This window comes from Oncorhynchus gorbuscha, linkage group LG03, assembly GCF_021184085.1.
Source record: "Oncorhynchus gorbuscha isolate QuinsamMale2020 ecotype Even-year linkage group LG03, OgorEven_v1.0, whole genome shotgun sequence".
Lineage (NCBI taxonomy): Eukaryota > Metazoa > Chordata > Actinopteri > Salmoniformes > Salmonidae > Oncorhynchus > Oncorhynchus gorbuscha.
The window spans coordinates 65,194,931-65,212,534 of record NC_060175.1 but is presented as its reverse complement, the minus strand read 5'-3'; the positions used below and the strand labels follow the sequence as shown (position 1 = coordinate 65,212,534).

General features: G+C 46.2%; 1 protein-coding gene across 2 annotated transcripts in view; it reads left to right on the top strand.

Moving 5' to 3' along the window:
• LOC124031714 (cadherin-4-like) overlaps positions 1–17,604 on the top strand; it is a 380,434-nt gene that overhangs the window by 350,184 nt on the left and 12,646 nt on the right. For both annotated transcript variants that reach the window (XM_046343304.1, XM_046343303.1), the window contains one exon: positions 2,777–2,919. In XM_046343304.1, the coding sequence (XP_046199260.1) occupies positions 2,777–2,919 (143 nt within the window). The remainder of the gene's footprint in view (positions 1–2,776; positions 2,920–17,604) is intronic.

Sequence of the window (17,604 nt, the reverse complement as noted above, 5' to 3'; positions counted from 1 at the left end):
GGACCTGCCTCCACAGGCAGACAGAGACCTAGAGTACAACCTGGACCTGCCTCCACACGCAGACAGAGACCTAGAGGACAACCTGGACCTGCCTCCACAGGCAGACAGAGACCTAGAGGACAACCTGGACCTGCCTCCACAGGCAGACAGAGACCTAGAGTACAACCTGGACCTGCCTCCACAGGCAGACAGAGACCTAGAGTACAACCTGGACCTGCCTCCACAGGCAGACAGAGACCTAGAGTACAACCTGGACCTGCCTCCACAGGCAGACAGAGACCTAGAGTACAACCTGGACCTGCCTCCACACGCAGACAGAGACCTAGAGTACAACCTGGACCTGCCTCCACAGGCAGACAGAGACCTAGAGTACAACCTGGACCTGCCTCCACACGCAGACAGAGACCTAGAGTACAACCTGGACCTGCCTCCACACGCAGACAGAGACCTAGAGGACAACCTGGACCTGCCTCCACAGGCAGACAGAGACCTAGAGGACAACCTGGACCTGCCTCCACAGGCAGACAGAGACCTAGAGTACAACCTGGACCTGCCTCCACACGCAGACAGAGACCTAGAGGACAACCTGGACCTGCCTCCACAGGCAGACAGAGACCTAGAGGACAACCTGGACCTGCCTCCACAGGCAGACAGAGACCTAGAGTACAACCTGGACCTGCCTCCACAGGCAGACAGAGACCTAGAGTACAACCTGGACCTGCCTCCACACGCAGACAGAGACCTAGAGTACAACCTGGACCTGCCTCCACAGGCAGACAGAGACCTAGAGTACAACCTGGACCTGCCTCCACACGCAGACAGAGACCTAGAGTACAACCTGGACCTGCCTCCACAGGCAGACAGAGACCTAGAGTACAACCTGGACCTGCCTCCACACGCAGACAGAGACCTAGAGTACAACCTGGACCTGCCTCCACAGGCAGACAGAGACCTAGAGGACAACCTGGACCTGCCTCCACACGCAGACAGAGACCTAGAGGACAACCTGGACCTGCCTCCACAGACAGACAGAGACCTAGAGTACAACCTGGACCTGCCTCCACACGCAGACAGAGACCTAGAGTACAACCTGGACCTGCCTCCACAGACAGACAGAGACCTAGAGTACAACCTGGACCTGCCTCCACACGCAGACAGAGACCTAGAGTACAACCTGGACCTGCCTCCACAGGCAGACAGAGACCTAGAGTACAACCTGGACCTGCCTCCACAGACAGACAGAGACCTAGAGGACAACCTGAACCTGCCTCCACACGCAGACAGAGACCTAGAGTACAACCTGGACCTGCCTCCACAGACAGACAGAGACCTAGAGAGAGAAGAAACCATAGATAAAAAGAGCAAGACGGATGGATACATGCATACACAGACTGTAACAAGGTTATTTCATGTTCATGAATGTAGCATCTTCCCTAATGAAACCCATAGCGGGTGGTAACTGTAACAAAAGGCCTACAAGTTTTAAGAGATTACGTTACCCCAGGGAACCCATTGGGGGTGGTAACAACAGAAACACGGTAGCTTTAATCACGTCAGGTGGGTGTCACAAAACAAGGTTGATATATTCTCGTCAGGGGAATTTAGCGAGAAGTGTCAGCCTAATTGCATTTGCAACACAGCGCCTTTTATTGCATTTCCGTTTTTGCGTGTTGCACTTGCAATCGAGAGAGAGAGAGAGAGAGAGAGAGAGAGAGAGAGAGAGAGAGAGAGAGAGAGAGAGAGAGAGAGAGAGAGAGAGAGAGAGAGAGAGAGAGAGAGAGAGAGAGAGAGAGACTGTTCTATAAAGCCAAACATCTTACATCAGATTCCATGGGCAGTAAGCTTCAGCAGCTTCTGAATACAGTCAGCTACTGTCTTTCTCCTCTCGCTCTGTCTTTTATCCTTGCCCCCCTCTGTGCAGGCCACACTCCCTCCCCAGTAGTTATTTCACAGGCTGCCAGTTCCAGTCTGCGGGTAGCTGCCTGCCGCGCTGACCACTCGGCAGTGTGGAAATGTCATCCCTCTCATCCCATTCCCAAGGCCGCGTAGAGCCTGAGATACAGCCCACTCGCCTGCTGGGAAAATCCCCACATCTTCTCCACAGGGGAGAGATTACTCCCTCCATCCCTCTCTCTTTCCATCGCTCCATCCCTACATTTAGACCCTTCTCTCCAGCCCACTTACCGTAGTGCAGGCCTATGGGAACATGGTAGACACCGTTAGAGAGCCTGAGGGAGAGGGTATGGGTATTAGGCATGGAGGCCTGTTTGCAGGTGTGAATGTGTTCTCTACGTCAGTGCATATGAAACACGGATGTAGAGGAGAGAGGAGAGAGAGAGAGGAGAACCCAGGCAGATATCCACACAGGGATTTCTGGGTAAATCGTGGAGATGATACCCTTATTTTTCTCTCTCCTATCTTGGAATAATACCTTCACCTTCAGCTGCTCCCCTATCCCCCCCCCCTTACTCTCATATACATTTACATAGTTACCGTTTAAAGTACAGGGATGTGGAAAATTAGGTGAAATTGACTGTAAGCTACAGGCTGTGAATGAGAAATTGATAAAAGTTTTAAACTGGGTGTTGTGTAACTGGCATACAACTGAACAGCACTTTTGAAAGTGATGTCCATTCCATTGATTTAGTAGACATATGTTAACCGCCGCCTTAACCTGCTACCTTCCTCTTCTTCGCTGATGAAGAGTGAGTATACATCATTTCTCTGAACCTGTTAGTCTTAACCTCCTTCTCTCCTCCTCCCCCTGTCTGTACAGGTATTCTAAACTGGCCGACCCAGCTGACTGGCTGTCCATCAACAACACCAACGGTCAGATCATCACCACGGCAACCCTGGACAGAGAGTCCATCTACGTCAAAAACAACATTTATGAAGCTACCTTCCTCGCGGTTGACAATGGTGAGACCCATTGTCTGTGCGCGTGCGTGCGTGCGTGCGTGCGTGCGTGCGTGCGTGCGTGCGTGCGTGCGTGTGTGTGTGCGTGTGTGGTAGAAAAAGATAAAGACTGAGAGAAAGGAGAGAGGAGGTGCAGAGGACAGAGGTGGGCCTAGTGGGGTTGAGCAGAGACAAAGCTGAATTAGAGCTGAGACGCCTGGTAACAGAGAGCTAGTCATGCTGTATCGACCGGTTCTACTTTCTTCCCTCGCTTCGCCTCTCCGCCTCTTTTTCTCCTCTGCCCATCCACTGCAGTGAGTGTGGCACATCCAGTTTGCTCTGCCACCCAGTTCAAGATTGAGCTTAACTGAGCACAAACTCAATCCCAGCAAACAAACAAACTCTCCTTTTTTTCTCATGCGGAAGCAAACAGAATGCTTTTCCCCTCCCAAAGTGCCTTATCAGTGACGTGCAGTGCATTGGTGTGTTTACCTAAAGTTGGGATGGCTTTGAAGACTGAATGACACTGCCTGTGCGTGTGTGAGTGAGCGTGTGTGAGTGAGCGTGTTCCCAGTGATTGGCAACGTCAGAGACCGTGATGTGTAACTTCCTGTGTTGTTTTCTGCAGCGGGGGTAGGAAGTGTCCCAGCTAGCACATAACGTTCTGAGAACCATATGTTTCTTAGAACTTGGTTGTCCTATGGTTATTTTTGCATACAACCTTCCTACAACATTCTGGGAATAGAGAAGGACACTCAGCTAGCACATAGAATTCTGAGAACCATATTTTTCTTAGGTGGGAATTTCAGTACTTCAGCATAACGCTTCTTACAGGTTTCCTTGTTGTTCAATTTGAAGTCATGTTCTCAGAAAGTTCAGAGAATGTGAAGAAACAACGTTCCTTTGTGGGAATTTCAGTACTTCAGCGTAACATTTTCTACAGGTTTCCTCATGGTTCTGTTCTATTAAAACCTGTTAAGACTCTAGGGGCAGTATTTCATTTTTGGATAAAAAGACATGCCCGTTTTAAGCGCAATATTTTGTCACGAAAAGATGCTCGACTATGCTTGGAATTGATAGTTTTGGAAAGACACTCTGACGTTTCCAGAACTGCAAAGATTTTCACTGTGAGTGCCATAGAACAAAATCTACAGGCAAAACCAAGATGTTTGAGTGACCAGGAAATCAACAGGATTTCTGGAGGCACGTTTTCCATGATCTCCTTATATGGCTGTGAATGCGACAGGAATGAACGGACACTTCCTATCGTTTCCCCCAGGTGTCTGCAGCATTGTGACGTATTTGTAGGCATATCATTGGAAGATTGACCATAAGAGCCTACAATTACCAAGTGTCCCGCACGGTGTCTGCGTGGAAATTGGTGCGCAAAAGTCAGGTACCAGTATTTTTCCATCCGAATCAGAGAAGAATGCACGCTTCCAGGGAAGGGATTTCAATGAAGAGATATATGACAAAACACCTTGAGGATTGATTCAAACAACGTTTTCCATGTTTCAGTCGATATTATGGAGTTAATTCGGAAAAAAGTTTGACGTTTAGGTGACTGAATTTTCGGTTAGTTTCGGTAGCCAAATGCATAGTAACAAAACGGAACGTTGTGTCCTACACAAGCATCTTTCAGGAAAAACTGGACATCTGCTATGTAACTGAGAGTCTCCTCATTGAAACATCTGAAGTTCTTCAAAGGTAAATTATTTTATTTGATCCCTTTGCTGGTTTTTGTGAATGTTGCGTGCTAAATGCTAACGCTAAATGCTAAGCTAGCTATCACCACTCTTACACAAATTATTGATTTTCTCTGGTTCTAAAGCATATTTTGAAAATCTGAGACGACAGGATTGTTAAGAAAAGGATAAGCTTGAGGATAGGCATATTTATTTCATTTAATTTGCAATTTTCAGAAATCGCTAATTTTGCGTTATGGTAATGAGCTTGAGGCTGTAGTCACGATCCCGGATCCGGGATGGGGCGGACTAAGAGGTTTAAGAAACCTTTCCATAACAAGCACAAGAAAACATTAGTAGCATTCAAAGAACGATCTAAGAATATTATTTCGTAACATATACTTTCCTTTCTCAACATCAACAAAACTCTCTCTCCTCTCTATCTTGTTAAGTGTGTTCAGGTGTGTTGGCCGCGGCAACTAATTGGCCACACCTGATCTTAATGAGTGCTTGTTCCGTTTGAAATGGGGTCTATTTGAATAGACTAAAATGAAAAGCTTTGTATGAGTAAAAAAAACATGTCATGCTAGCTCGTTCCTGGTGGCACAGTGGACTCGTTCCGTGTATAGAGAAGAGAAGATCATAGGTTGCAATCTCACTGACCCCATGCCACAATAAAATAAGACATGTGTTTGCATGATTAATGTCCATGTGTCCTATCTGTGCTTGTCGTTCAAAACAGTTAACTCAAACTAAGCTAGCAGTGTTTATTAAAAAATCTTATTGAAACATGTTCTCAGAACATGATTTAATTACCTTCAAATAACCTTTAATTTCCGTTCTCAGAACTTTAATAAAACTTCCCAGGAAAACTTTCAGGGAACTGTAGTAAAATGTTCTCAGGACGTCCCCTAAAAATGTACATTCCAAAAACAGGCATTATTTTCTCTTCCGTTCTCAGAACATTTAAAAAAACATTCAGTTTTACTGGTCAGAAAACTTATGGCTTCGTTCTCAGAACCTCCAAGGAACCAAATGTGCTAGCTGGGGTGGGATTAGACAGCAAACCCATTAGGGCTGACACACTCCCGTCATTTCCATGAGTCTGTCTCTCTTTCTCTCCTTTTCCTTCTCCTTGTCCATGACTCATTCTCTGTCCCTGTCTCTCTCCTTACACACTTTTTGAAAGCCCTCTGACCCTACGAGTTGCTTGTGACGTGTTTTCCCTGCACTCTGCTTCTGTCTTCACCTCTGTCGCTCCCCTCTCATCATGTAGAGGTAACCCAGTTTTGAGGTAACCCTAATTGCACCTGCAAGTCTCTCTGGATAAGAGCATCTACTATACGACTAAATTGTGTGTGTGTGTGTGTGTGTGTGTGTGTGTGTGTGTGTGTGTGTGTGTGTGTGTGTGTGTGTGTGTGTGTGTGTGTGTGTGTGTGTGTGTGTGTGTGTGTGTGTGTGTGTGTGTGTGTGTGTGTGTGTGTGTGTGTGTGTGTGTGTGTGTGTGTGTGTGTTCGTTGCAGACTGTGTGGGAGTAGGGGGAGTGTCTGTAGTAATAATGTGTGAGGGATTATGGTAAAAAGCGCTGGGGGTTGTGGGAGGAAGGGAAGATGAGAGGAGTGGGCAGAAACAGAAAGAGGAGGATGACAGTATTTGGGAGAGAAACACTGTCAGAGAGAGCTACCATATTATCATGGCTGTCACCACCAAATCACCTACAAACGTCTGTTTTAACCCACCTATGTATTTGTTTATTTCCTTTTTAAAGAATATAAGGGGCGCTTGCTAGAAGTCCTTTCTTCACGCCTGAAATCTTTTAGCTGACATCAAGAAAAAAACTAATACAAATCCTTTTGAGGAATTTACACAAACATAATTATTTATTTAGCTGGTTAAAACCCCCATAATTCTCCTATCAGCCTCAGCAAGCTGCTTCCACATGTCCCCCATACATGACTGGGATTAACGCACTAAACCACCAGACAGGGGAAGCCTTCCAGTGTGTGTGTGTGTGTGTGTGTGTGTGTGTGTGTGTGTGTGTGTGTGTGTGTGTGTGTGTGTGTGTGTGTGTGTGTGTGTGTGTGTGTGTGTGTGTGTGTGTGTGTGTGTGTGTGTGTGTGTGTGTGTGTGTGTGTGTGTGTGTGTGTGTGTGTGTGTGTGTGTGTGTGTGTCTCTCTGCACGTACATGTGTGTATGCGTGTGCTTAGGCTATGTGGTGTGTGTCTTACCACTCTTCACTCACAAGTAGCCTCTTTGTTCCAGGCAGAAAAGGTAGGGAGTAGAGATTGAAACAGTAGGACTATGCAGTGGAGTGAAATTAGGGACACAGTACCCATAAATGCTGTGGGCAGTTGCTGGAGGTTTAGCCATGTAGTCATATGAGCAGTGAAGGTAGAAGGGGTCACACACAGACTAGTCTAGGAGGAACTCATCTCCCGGACTTCGATGGAATGAGAACATACAATATGGTCCATCTGTCACTCGGTAGGCCACAGAGAACGGACTGTCAGGCAGCTACCAGTTTTTATTTACACACCTCTGTTTGTTGTGGATATGGTCGTCATAGGTGTATTGGAGACGGGTACTGGTCCAACAGAAAACATTGAAATGATAGTCTCCCCTCCATGGTAAATGTAATTCCTCCTTCGACCACTTCGCCTGTCAGTGAGCCAGCTTCCCACTGTTGTTGCTAAATGTCAAAGGTTATGAACTCGTAAATGATGTATATGATCATGACTGCAGGAAACAAGGTACGCCAATATCCCAATCTGCAACCCACACTTTTATTTGACTGGGTTTCTCGGCTTCAGGTGTTTCTGTCCTGTTCAAGCTATCCTTCTTTGCTGCCCCTCTCCCTCTCTCCACCTCTTTCCCGCTCCTATCTAGTTCTCTTTATTTCTCCCTCTCTCCACCTCTTTCCCACTTCTCTCTAGTTCTCTTTATTTCTCCCTCTCTCCACCTCTTTCCTGCTCCTATCTAGTTCTCTTTATTTCCCTCTCCCTCTCTCCACCTCTTTCCCTCTCCAATCTGGTTCTCTTTATTTCCCTCTCCCTCTCTCCACCTCTTTCCCGCTCCTATCTAGTTCTCTTTATTTCCCTCTCCCTCTCTCCACCTCTTTCCCTCTCCTATCTAGTTCTCTTTATTTCTCCCTCTCTCCACCTCTTTCCCTCTCCTATCTAGTTCTCTTTATTTCCCTCTCCCTCTCTCCACCTCTTTCCCTCTCCAATCTGGTTCTCTTTATTTCCCTCTCCCTCTCTCCACCTCTTTCCCTCTCCAATCTGGTTCTCTTTATTTCCCTCTCCCTCTCTCCACCTCTTTCCCGCTCCTATCTAGTTCTCTTTATTTCCCTCTCCCTCTCTCCACCTCTTTCCTGCTCCTATCTAGTTCTCTTTATTTTTCCCTCTCTCCACCTCTTTCCCACTCCTATCTAGTTCTCTTTATTTCTCCCTCTCTCTACCTCTTTCCCACTCCTATCTAGTTCTCTTTATTTCTCCCTCTCTCCACCTCTTTCCCACTCCTATCTAGTTATCTTTATTTCCCTCTCCCTCTCTCCACCTCTTTCCTGCTCCTATCTAGTTCTCTTTATTTCTCCCTCTCTCCACCTCTTTCCCACTCCTATCTAGTTCTCTTTATTTCTCCCTCTCTCTACCTCTTTCCCGCTCCTATCTAGTTCTCTTTATTTTTCCCTCTCTCCACCTCTTTCCCGCTCCTATCTAGTTCTCTTTATTTCCCTCTCCCTCTCTCCACCTCTTTCCTGCTCCTATCTAGTTCTCTTTATTTCTCCCTCTCTCCACCTCTTTCCCACTCCTATCTAGTTCTCTTTATTTCCCTCTCCCTCTCTCCACCTCTTTCCTGCTCCTATCTAGTTCTCTTTATTTCCCTCTCCCTCTCTCCACTTCTTTCCCGCTCCTATCTAGTTTTCTTTATTTCCCTCTCCCTCTCTCCACCTCTTTCCCGCTCCTATCTAGTTCTCTTTATTTCTCCCTCTCTCCACCTCTTTCCTGCTCCTATCTAGTTCTCTTTATTTCCCTCTCCCTCTCTCCACCTCTTTCCTGCTCCTATCTAGTTCTCTTTATTTCCCTCTCCCTCTCTCCACTTCTTTCCCGCTCCTATCTAGTTTTCTTTATTTCCCTCTCCTCTCTCCACCTCTTTCCCGCTCCTATCTAGTTCTCTTTATTTCTCCCTCTCTCCACCTCTTTCCTGCTCCTATCTAGTTCTCTTTATTTCCCTCTCCCTCTCTCCACCTCTTTCCCGCTCCTATCTAGTTCTCTTTATTTCTCCCTCTCTCCACCTCTTTCCCTCTCCAATCTAGTTCTCTTTATTTCCCTCTCCCTCTCTCCACCTCTTTCCCTCTCCAATCTGGTTCTCTTTATTTCCCTCTCCCTCTCTCCACCTCTTTCCCGCTCCTATCTAGTTCTCTTTATTTCCCTCTCCCTCTCTCCACCTCTTTCCCGCTCCTATCTAGTTCTCTGTATTTCCCTCTCCCTCTCTCCACCTCTTTCCCGCTCCTATCTAGTTCTCTTTATTTCCCTCTCCCTCTCTCCACCTCTTTCCCGCTCCTATCTAGTTCTCTTTATTTCCCTCTCCCTCTCTCCACCTCTTTCCCGCTCCTATCTAGTTCTCTTTATTTCTCCCTCTCTCCAACTCTTTCCCGCTCCTATCTAGTTCTCTTTATTTCCCTCTCCCCACCTCTTTCCCGCTCCTATCTAGTTCTCTTTATTTCCCTCTCCCTCTCTCCACCTCTTTCCCGCTCCTATCTAGTTCTCTTTATTTCTCCCTCTCTCCACCTCTTTCCCGCTCCTATCTAGTTCTCTTTATTTCTCCCTCTCTCCACCTCTTTCCCACTCCTATCTAGTTCTCTTTATTTCTCCCTCTCTCCACCTCTTTCCCGCTCCTATCTAGTTCTCTTTATTTCTCCCTCTCTCCACCTCTTTCCTGCTCCTATCTAGTTCTCTTTATTTCCCTCTCCCTCTCTCCACCTCTTTCCTGCTCCTATCTAGTTCTCTTTATTTCCCTCTCCCTCTCTCCACCTCCTATCTAGTTCTCTTTATTTCCCTCTCTCCACCTCTTTCCTGCTCCTATCTAGTTCTCTTTATTTCTCCCTCTCTCCACCTCTTTCCTGCTCCTATCTAGTTCTCTTTATTTCTTCCTCTCGCCACCTCTTTCCTGCTCCTATCTAGTTCTCTTTATTTCTTCCTCTCGCCACCTCTTTCCCGCTCCTATCTAGTTCTCTTTATTTCCCTCTCCCTCTCTCCACCTCTTTCCTGCTCCTATCTAGTTCTCTTTATTTCTCCCTCTCTCCACCTCCTATCTAGTTCTCTTTATTTTTCCCTCTCCACCTCTTTCCCACTCCTATCTAGTTCTCTTTATTTCTCCCTCTCTCCACCTCTTTCCTGCTCCTATCTAGTTCTCTTTATTTCCCTCTCCCTCTCTCCACCTCTTTCCCGCTTCTATCTAGTTCTCTTTATTTCCCTCTCCCTCTCTCCACCTATTTCCTGCTCCTAGTTCTCTTTATTTCCCTCTCCCTCTCTCCACCTCTTTCCCGCTCCTATCTAGTTCTCTTTATTTCCCTCTCCCTCTCTCCACCTCTTTCCTGCTCCTATCTAGTTCTCTTTATTTTTCCCTCTCTCCACCTCTTTCCCGCTCCTATCTAGTTCTCTTTATTTCTCCCTCTCTCCACCTCTTTCCCACTCCTATCTAGTTCTCTTTATTTCTCCCTCTCTCCACCTCTTTCCTGCTGCTATCTAGTTCTCTGTATTTCCCTCTCCCTCTCTCCACCTATTTCCTGCTCCTATCTAGTTCTCTTTATTTCTCCCTCTCTCCACCTCTTTCCCACTCCTATCTAGTTCTCTTTATTTCTCCCTCTCTCTCTAGTTCTCTTTATTTCTCCCTCTCTCCACCTCTTTCCTGCTCCTATCTAGTTCTCATTATTTCTCCCTCTCTCCACCTCTTTCCTGCTCCTATCTAGTTCTCTTTATTTCCCTCTCCCTCTCTCCACCTCTTTCCTGCTCCTATCTAGTTCTCTTTATTTCCCTCTCCCTCTCTCCACTTCTTTCCCGCTCCTATCTAGTTTTCTTTATTTCCCTCTCCCTCTCTCCACCTCTTTCCCGCTCCTATCTAGTTCTCTTTATTTCTCCCTCTCTCCACCTCTTTCCTGCTCCTATCTAGTTCTCTTTATTTCCCTCTCCCTCTCTCCACCTCTTTCCTGCTCCTATCTAGTTCTCTTTATTTCCCTCTCCTCTCTCCACTTCTTTCCCGCTCCTATCTAGTTTTCTTTATTTCCCTCTCCCTCTCTCCACCTCTTTCCCGCTCCTATCTAGTTCTCTTTATTTCTCCCTCTCTCCACCTCTTTCCTGCTCCTATCTAGTTCTCTTTATTTCCCTCTCCCTCTCTCCACCTCTTTCCCGCTCCTATCTAGTTCTCTTTATTTCCCTCTCCCTCTCTCCACCTCTTTCCCTCTCCAATCTAGTTCTCTTTATTTCCCTCTCCCTCTCTCCACCTCTTTCCCTCTCCAATCTGGTTCTCTTTATTTCCCTCTCCCTCTCTCCACCTCTTTCCCGCTCCTATCTAGTTCTCTTTATTTCCCTCTCCCTCTCTCCACCTCTTTCCCGCTCCTATCTAGTTCTCTGTATTTCCCTCTCCCTCTCTCCACCTCTTTCCCGCTCCTATCTAGTTCTCTTTATTTCTCCCTCTCTCTCTAGTTCTCTTTATTTCTCCCTCTCGCCACCTCTTTCCCGCTCCTATCTAGTTCTCTTTATTTCTCTCTCCCTCTCTCCACCTCTTTCCCGCTCCTATCTAGTTCTCTTTATTTCCCTCTCCCTCTCTCCACCTCTTTCCCACTCCTATCTAGTTCTCTTTATTTCCCTCTCCCTCTCTCCACCTCTTTCCCGCTCCTATCTAGTTCTCTTTATTTCTCCCTCTCTCCAACTCTTTCCCGCTCCTATCTAGTTCTCTTTATTTCCCTCTCCCCACCTCTTTCCCGCTCCTATCTAGTTCTCTTTATTTCCCTCTCCCTCTCTCCACCTCTTTCCCGCTCCTATCTAGTTCTCTTTATTTCTCCCTCTCTCCACCTCTTTCCCACTCCTATCTAGTTCTCTTTATTTCTCCCTCTCTCCACCTCTTTCCCACTCCTATCTAGTTCTCTTTATTTCTCCCTCTCTCCACCTCTTTCCCACTCCTATCTAGTTCTCTTTATTTCTCCCTCTCTCCACCTCTTTCCTGCTCCTATCTAGTTCTCTTTATTTCCCTCTCCCTCTCTCCACCTCTTTCCTGCTCCTATCTAGTTCTCTTTATTTCCCTCTCCCTCTCTCCACCTCCTATCTAGTTCTCTTTATTTCCCTCTCTCCACCTCTTTCCTGCTCCTATCTAGTTCTCTTTATTTCTCCCTCTCTCCACCTCTTTCCTGCTCCTATCTAGTTCTCTTTATTTCTTCCTCTCTCCACCTCTTTCCTGCTCCTATCTAGTTCTCTTTATTTCCCTCTCCCTCTCTCCACCTCCTATCTAGTTCTCTTTATTTCCCTCTCTCCACCTCTTTCCTGCTCCTATCTAGTTCTCTTTATTTCTCCCTCTCTCCACCTCTTTCCTGCTCTTATCTAGTTCTCTTTATTTCTTCCTCTCCCACCTCTTTCCCGCTCCTATCTAGTTCTCTTTATTTCCCTCTCCCTCTCTCCACCTCTTTCCTGCTCCTATCTAGTTCTCTTTATTTCTCCCTCTCTCCACCTCCTATCTAGTTCTCTTTATTTTTCCCTCTTCACCTCTTTCCCACTCCTATCTAGTTCTCTTTATTTCTCCCTCTCTCCACCTCTTTCCTGCTCCTATCTAGTTCTCTTTATTTCTTCCTCTCGCCACCTCTTTCCTGCTCCTATCTAGTTCTCTTTATTTCTTCCTCTCGCCACCTCTTTCCCGCTCCTATCTAGTTCTCTTTATTTCCCTCTCCCTCTCTCCACCTCTTTCCTGCTCCTATCTAGTTCTCTTTATTTCTCCCTCTCTCCACCTCCTATCTAGTTCTCTTTATTTTTCCCTCTCCACCTCTTTCCCACTCCTATTTAGTTCTCTTTATTTCTCCCTCTCTCCACCTCTTTCCTGCTCCTATCTAGTTCTCTTTATTTCCCTCTCCCTCTCTCCACCTCTTTCCCGCTTCTATCTAGTTCTCTTTATTTCCCTCTCCCTCTCTCCACCTATTTCCTGCTCCTAGTTCTCTTTATTTCCCTCTCCCTCTCTCCACCTCTTTCCCGCTCCTATCTAGTTCTCTTTATTTCCCTCTCCCTCTCTCCACCTCTTTCCCGCTCCTATCTAGTTCTCTTTATTTCCCTCTCCCTCTCTCCACCTCTTTCCTGCTCCTATCTAGTTCTCTTTATTTTTCCCTCTCTCCACCTCTTTCCCGCTCCTATCTAGTTCTCTGTATTTCCCTCTCCCTCTCTCCACCTCTTTCCCGCTCCTATCTAGTTCTCTTTATTTCTCCCTCTCTCTCTAGTTCTCTTTATTTCTCCCTCTCGCCACCTCTTTCCCGCTCCTATCTAGTTCTCTTTATTTCCCTCTCCCTCTCTCCACCTCTTTCCTGCTCCTATCTAGTTCTCTTTATTTCTTCCTCTCGCCACCTCTTTCCTGCTCCTATCTAGTTCTCTTTATTTCTTCCTCTCGCCACCTCTTTCCCGCTCCTATCTAGTTCTCTTTATTTCCCTCTCCCTCTCTCCACCTCTTTCCTGCTCCTATCTAGTTCTCTTTATTTCCCTCTCCCTCTCGCCACCTCTTTCCTGCTCCTATCTAGTTCTCTTTATTTCTCCCTCTCGCCACCTCTTTCCCGCTCCTATCTAGTTCTATTTATTTCCCTCTCCCTCTCTCCACCTCTTTCCTGCTCCTATCTAGTTCTCTTTATTTCTTCCTCTCGCCACCTCTTTCCTGCTCCTATCTAGTTCTCTTTATTTCTCCCTCTCGCCACCTCTTTCCCGCTCCTATCTAGTTCTCTTTATTTCCCTCTCCCTCTCTCCACCTCTTTCCTGCTCCTATCTAGTTCTCTTTATTTCTCCCTCTCTCCACCTCCTATCTAGTTCTCTTTATTTTTCCCTCTCCACCTCTTTCCCACTCCTATCTAGTTCTCTTTATTTCTCCCTCTCTCCACCTCTTTCCTGCTCCTATCTAGTTCTCTTTATTTCCCTCTCCCTCTCTCCACCTCTTTCCCGCTTCTATCTAGTTCTCTTTATTTCCCTCTCCCTCTCTCCACCTCTTTCCCGCTCCTATCTAGTTCTCTTTATTTCCCTCTCCCTCTCTCCACCTCTTTCCCGCTCCTATCTAGTTCTCTTTATTTCCCTCTCCCTCTCTCCACCTCTTTCCTGCTCCTATCTAGTTCTCTTTATTTTTCCCTCTCTCCACCTCTTTCCCGCTCCTATCTAGTTCTCTGTATTTCCCTCTCCCTCTCTCCACCTCTTTCCCGCTCCTATCTAGTTCTCTTTATTTCTCCCTCTCTCTCTAGTTCTCTTTATTTCTCCCTCTCGCCACCTCTTTCCCGCTCCTATCTAGTTCTCTTTATTTCCCTCTCCCTCTCTCCACCTCTTTCCCGCTCCTATCTAGTTCTCTTTATTTCCCTCTCCCTCTCTCCACCTCTTTCCCGCTCCTATCTAGTTCTCTTTATTTCCCTCTCCCTCTCTCCACCTATTTCCTGCTCCTATCTAGTTCTCTTTATTTCTCCCTCTCTCCACCTCTTTCCCGCTCCTATCTAGTTATCTTTATTTCCCTCTCCCTCTCTCCACCTCTTTCCCGCTCCTATCTAGTTCTCTTTATTTCTCCCTCTCTCCACCTCTTTCCCACTCCTATCTACTTCTCTTTATTTCTCCCTCTCTCCACCTCTTTCCCACTCCTATCTAGTTCTCTTTATTTCCCTCTCCACCTCTTTCCCTCTTATCTAGTTCTCTTTATTTCTCCCTCTCTCCACTTCTTTCCTGCTCCTATCTAGTTCTCTTTATTTCTCCCTCTCTCCACCTCTTTCCCACTCCTATCTAGTTCTCTTTATTTCCCTCTCCACCTCTTTCCCACTCCTATCTAGTTCTCTTTATTTCTCCCTCTCTCCACCTCTTTCCTGATCCTATCTAGTTCTCTTTATTTCCCTCTCCCTCCACCTCTTTCCCGCTCCTATCTAGTTCTCTTTATTTCCCCCTCTCCACCTCTTTCCCGCTCCTATCTAGTTCTCTTTATTTCCCTCTCCACCTCTTTCCCACTCCTATCTAGTTATCTTTATTTCTCCCTCTCCTCCTCTTTCCTGCTCATATCTAGTTCTCTTTATTTCTCCCTCTCTCCACCTCTTTCCTGCTCCTATCTAGTTCTCTTTATTTCTCCCTCTCTCCACCTCTTTCCCACTCCTATCTACTTCTCTTTATTTCTCCCTCTCTCCACCTCTTTCCCACTCCTATCTAGTTCTCTTTATTTCCCTCTCCACCTCTTTCCCTCTTATCTAGTTCTCTTTATTTCTCCCTCTCTCCACTTCTTTCCTGCTCCTATCTAGTTCTCTTTATTTCTCCCTCTCTCCACCTCTTTCCCACTCCTATCTAGTTCTCTTTATTTCCCTCTCCACCTCTTTCCCACTCCTATCTAGTTCTCTTTATTTCTCCCTCTCTCCACCTCTTTCCTGATCCTATCTAGTTCTCTTTATTTCCCTCTCCCTCCACCTCTTTCCCGCTCCTATCTAGTTCTCTTTATTTCCCTCTCCACCTCTTTCCCGCTCCTATCTAGTTCTCTTTATTTCCCTCTCCACCTCTTTCCCACTCCTATCTAGTTATCTTTATTTCTCCCTCTCCACCTCTTTCCTGCTCATATCTAGTTCTCTTTATTTCTCCCTCTCTCCACCTCTTTCCTGCTCCTATCTAGTTCTCTTTATTTCCCTCTCCCTCTCTCCACCTCTTTCCTGCTCCTATCTAGTTCTCTTTATTTCCCTCTCCCTCTCTCCACCTCTTTCCCTCTCCAATCTAGTTATCTTTATTTCCCTCTCCCTCTCTCCACCTCTTTCCCTCTCCAATCTGGTTCTCTTTATTTCCGTCTCCCTCTCTCCACCTCTTTCCCGCTCCTATCTAGTTCTCTGTATTTCCCTCTCCCTCTCTCCACCTCTTTCCCGCTCCTATCTAGTTCTCTTTATTTCTCCCTCTCTCTCTAGTTCTCTTTATTTCTCCCTCTCGCCACCTCTTTCCCGCTCCTATCTAGTTCTCTTTATTTCCCTCTCCCTCTCTCCACCTCTTTCCCGCTCCTATCTAGTTCTCTTTATTTCTCCCTCTCCCTCTCTCCACCTCTTTCCCGCTCCTATCTAGTTCTCTTTATTTCCCTCTCCCTCTCCACCTATTTCCTGCTCCTATCTAGTTCTCTTTATTTCTCCCTCTCTCCACCTCTTTCCCGCTCCTATCTAGTTCTCTTTATTTCCCTCTCCCTCTCTCCACCTCTTTCCCGCTCCTATCTAGTTCTCTTTATTTCTCCCTCTCTCCACCTCTTTCCCGCTCCTATCTAGTTATCTTTATTTCTCCCTCTCTCCACCTCTTTCCCACTCCTATCTAGTTCTCTTTATTTCCCTCTCCCTCTCTCCACCTCTTTCCTGCTCCTATCTAGTTCTCTTTATTTCCCTCTCCCTCTCTTATCTAGTTCTCTTTATTTCTCCCTCTCCCCACCTCTTTCCTGCTCCTATCTAGTTCTCTTTATTTCTCCCTCTCCCCACCTCTTTCCTGCTCCTATCGAGTTCTCTTTATTTCCCTCTCCCTCTCTCCACCTCTTTCCCACTCCTATCTAGTTCTCTTTATTTCCCTCTCCCTCTCTCCACCTCTTTCCTGCTCCTATCTAGTTCTCTTTATTTCCCTCTCCCTCTCTCCACCTCCTATCTAGTTCTCTTTATTTCTCCCTCTCTCCACCTCTTTCCCGCTCCTATCTAGTTCTCTTTATTTCTCCCTCTCTCCACCTCTTTCCCGCTCCTATCTAGTTCTCTTTATTTCCCTCTCTTTCACTCTCCACCAGTTCTGCCCTCAATGTCAAATGTCTTGCACCGTTGCCGAGTTTAATCGCCAGATCTGTGAGCTTTACATAAATCTTTTTAAAATGTTTTTATTTTAATCTTCTTAATTGGGATTAGGTCTAGACCAGGCCTGGGCAATTCCAGTCCTCTGGGGCCTGATTGGTGTTACACTTTTCTCCTATCACTTAGCAATCACACCTGATTTAAACGAATTGCATTTTTAACTGAAAATCATGATTAGTTGATTATTGGTGTGTTAGCTGGGACTGGGGCAAAAGTATGACACCAATCAGGCCCCCGAGGACTGGAGTTGCCCAGGCCTGGTCTAGATCTATTCCCAATTAAGTGTTGTGTCCGGACTTGAAACGAGCAGTTCATGCTTGAAAACCCACAAATGTCGCTAGGTTAAAGCAGTTCTGCATGCAAGAGTGGGACAAAATTCCAACAACTACAAGAAGCATTTGGAAGCATTTGGTTGAAGTCATTGCAGATAAAGGTGGCACAACCAGTTATTGAGTGTAAGGGGGCAATTACTGTTTCACACATGGGAATTGGATGTTGCCTACAGTGCCTTCGGAAAGTATTCCGACCCCTTGACTCCAGATTTACAATTTTAAGTCCTCAGCAATCTACACACAATACCCAATAATGACGAAGCGTAAACACGTTGTTTGAAATGTTTAAAAATGTATTTGAAATAAGAAATGGAAATACCTTATTTACATAAGTATTCAGACCCTTTGCTAAGAGACTCGAAGTTGAGCCCAGGTGGATCCTGTTTCCATTGATCATCCTTGATGTTTCTACAATTTGATTGGACTCCACTTGTGGTAAATTCAATTGATTGGACATGATTTGGAAAGGCGCACACCTGTCTACAGTCTACACAGTTGACAGTGCAGCTCAGAGCAAAAGCCAAGCCATGAGGTTGAAGAAATTGTCCGTAGAGCTACGAGACAGGATCGTGTCGAGGAACAGATCTGGGGAAGGGTACAAAAAAGTTTGTGCAGCATTGAAGGTCCCCAAGAACACAGGACTCCATCA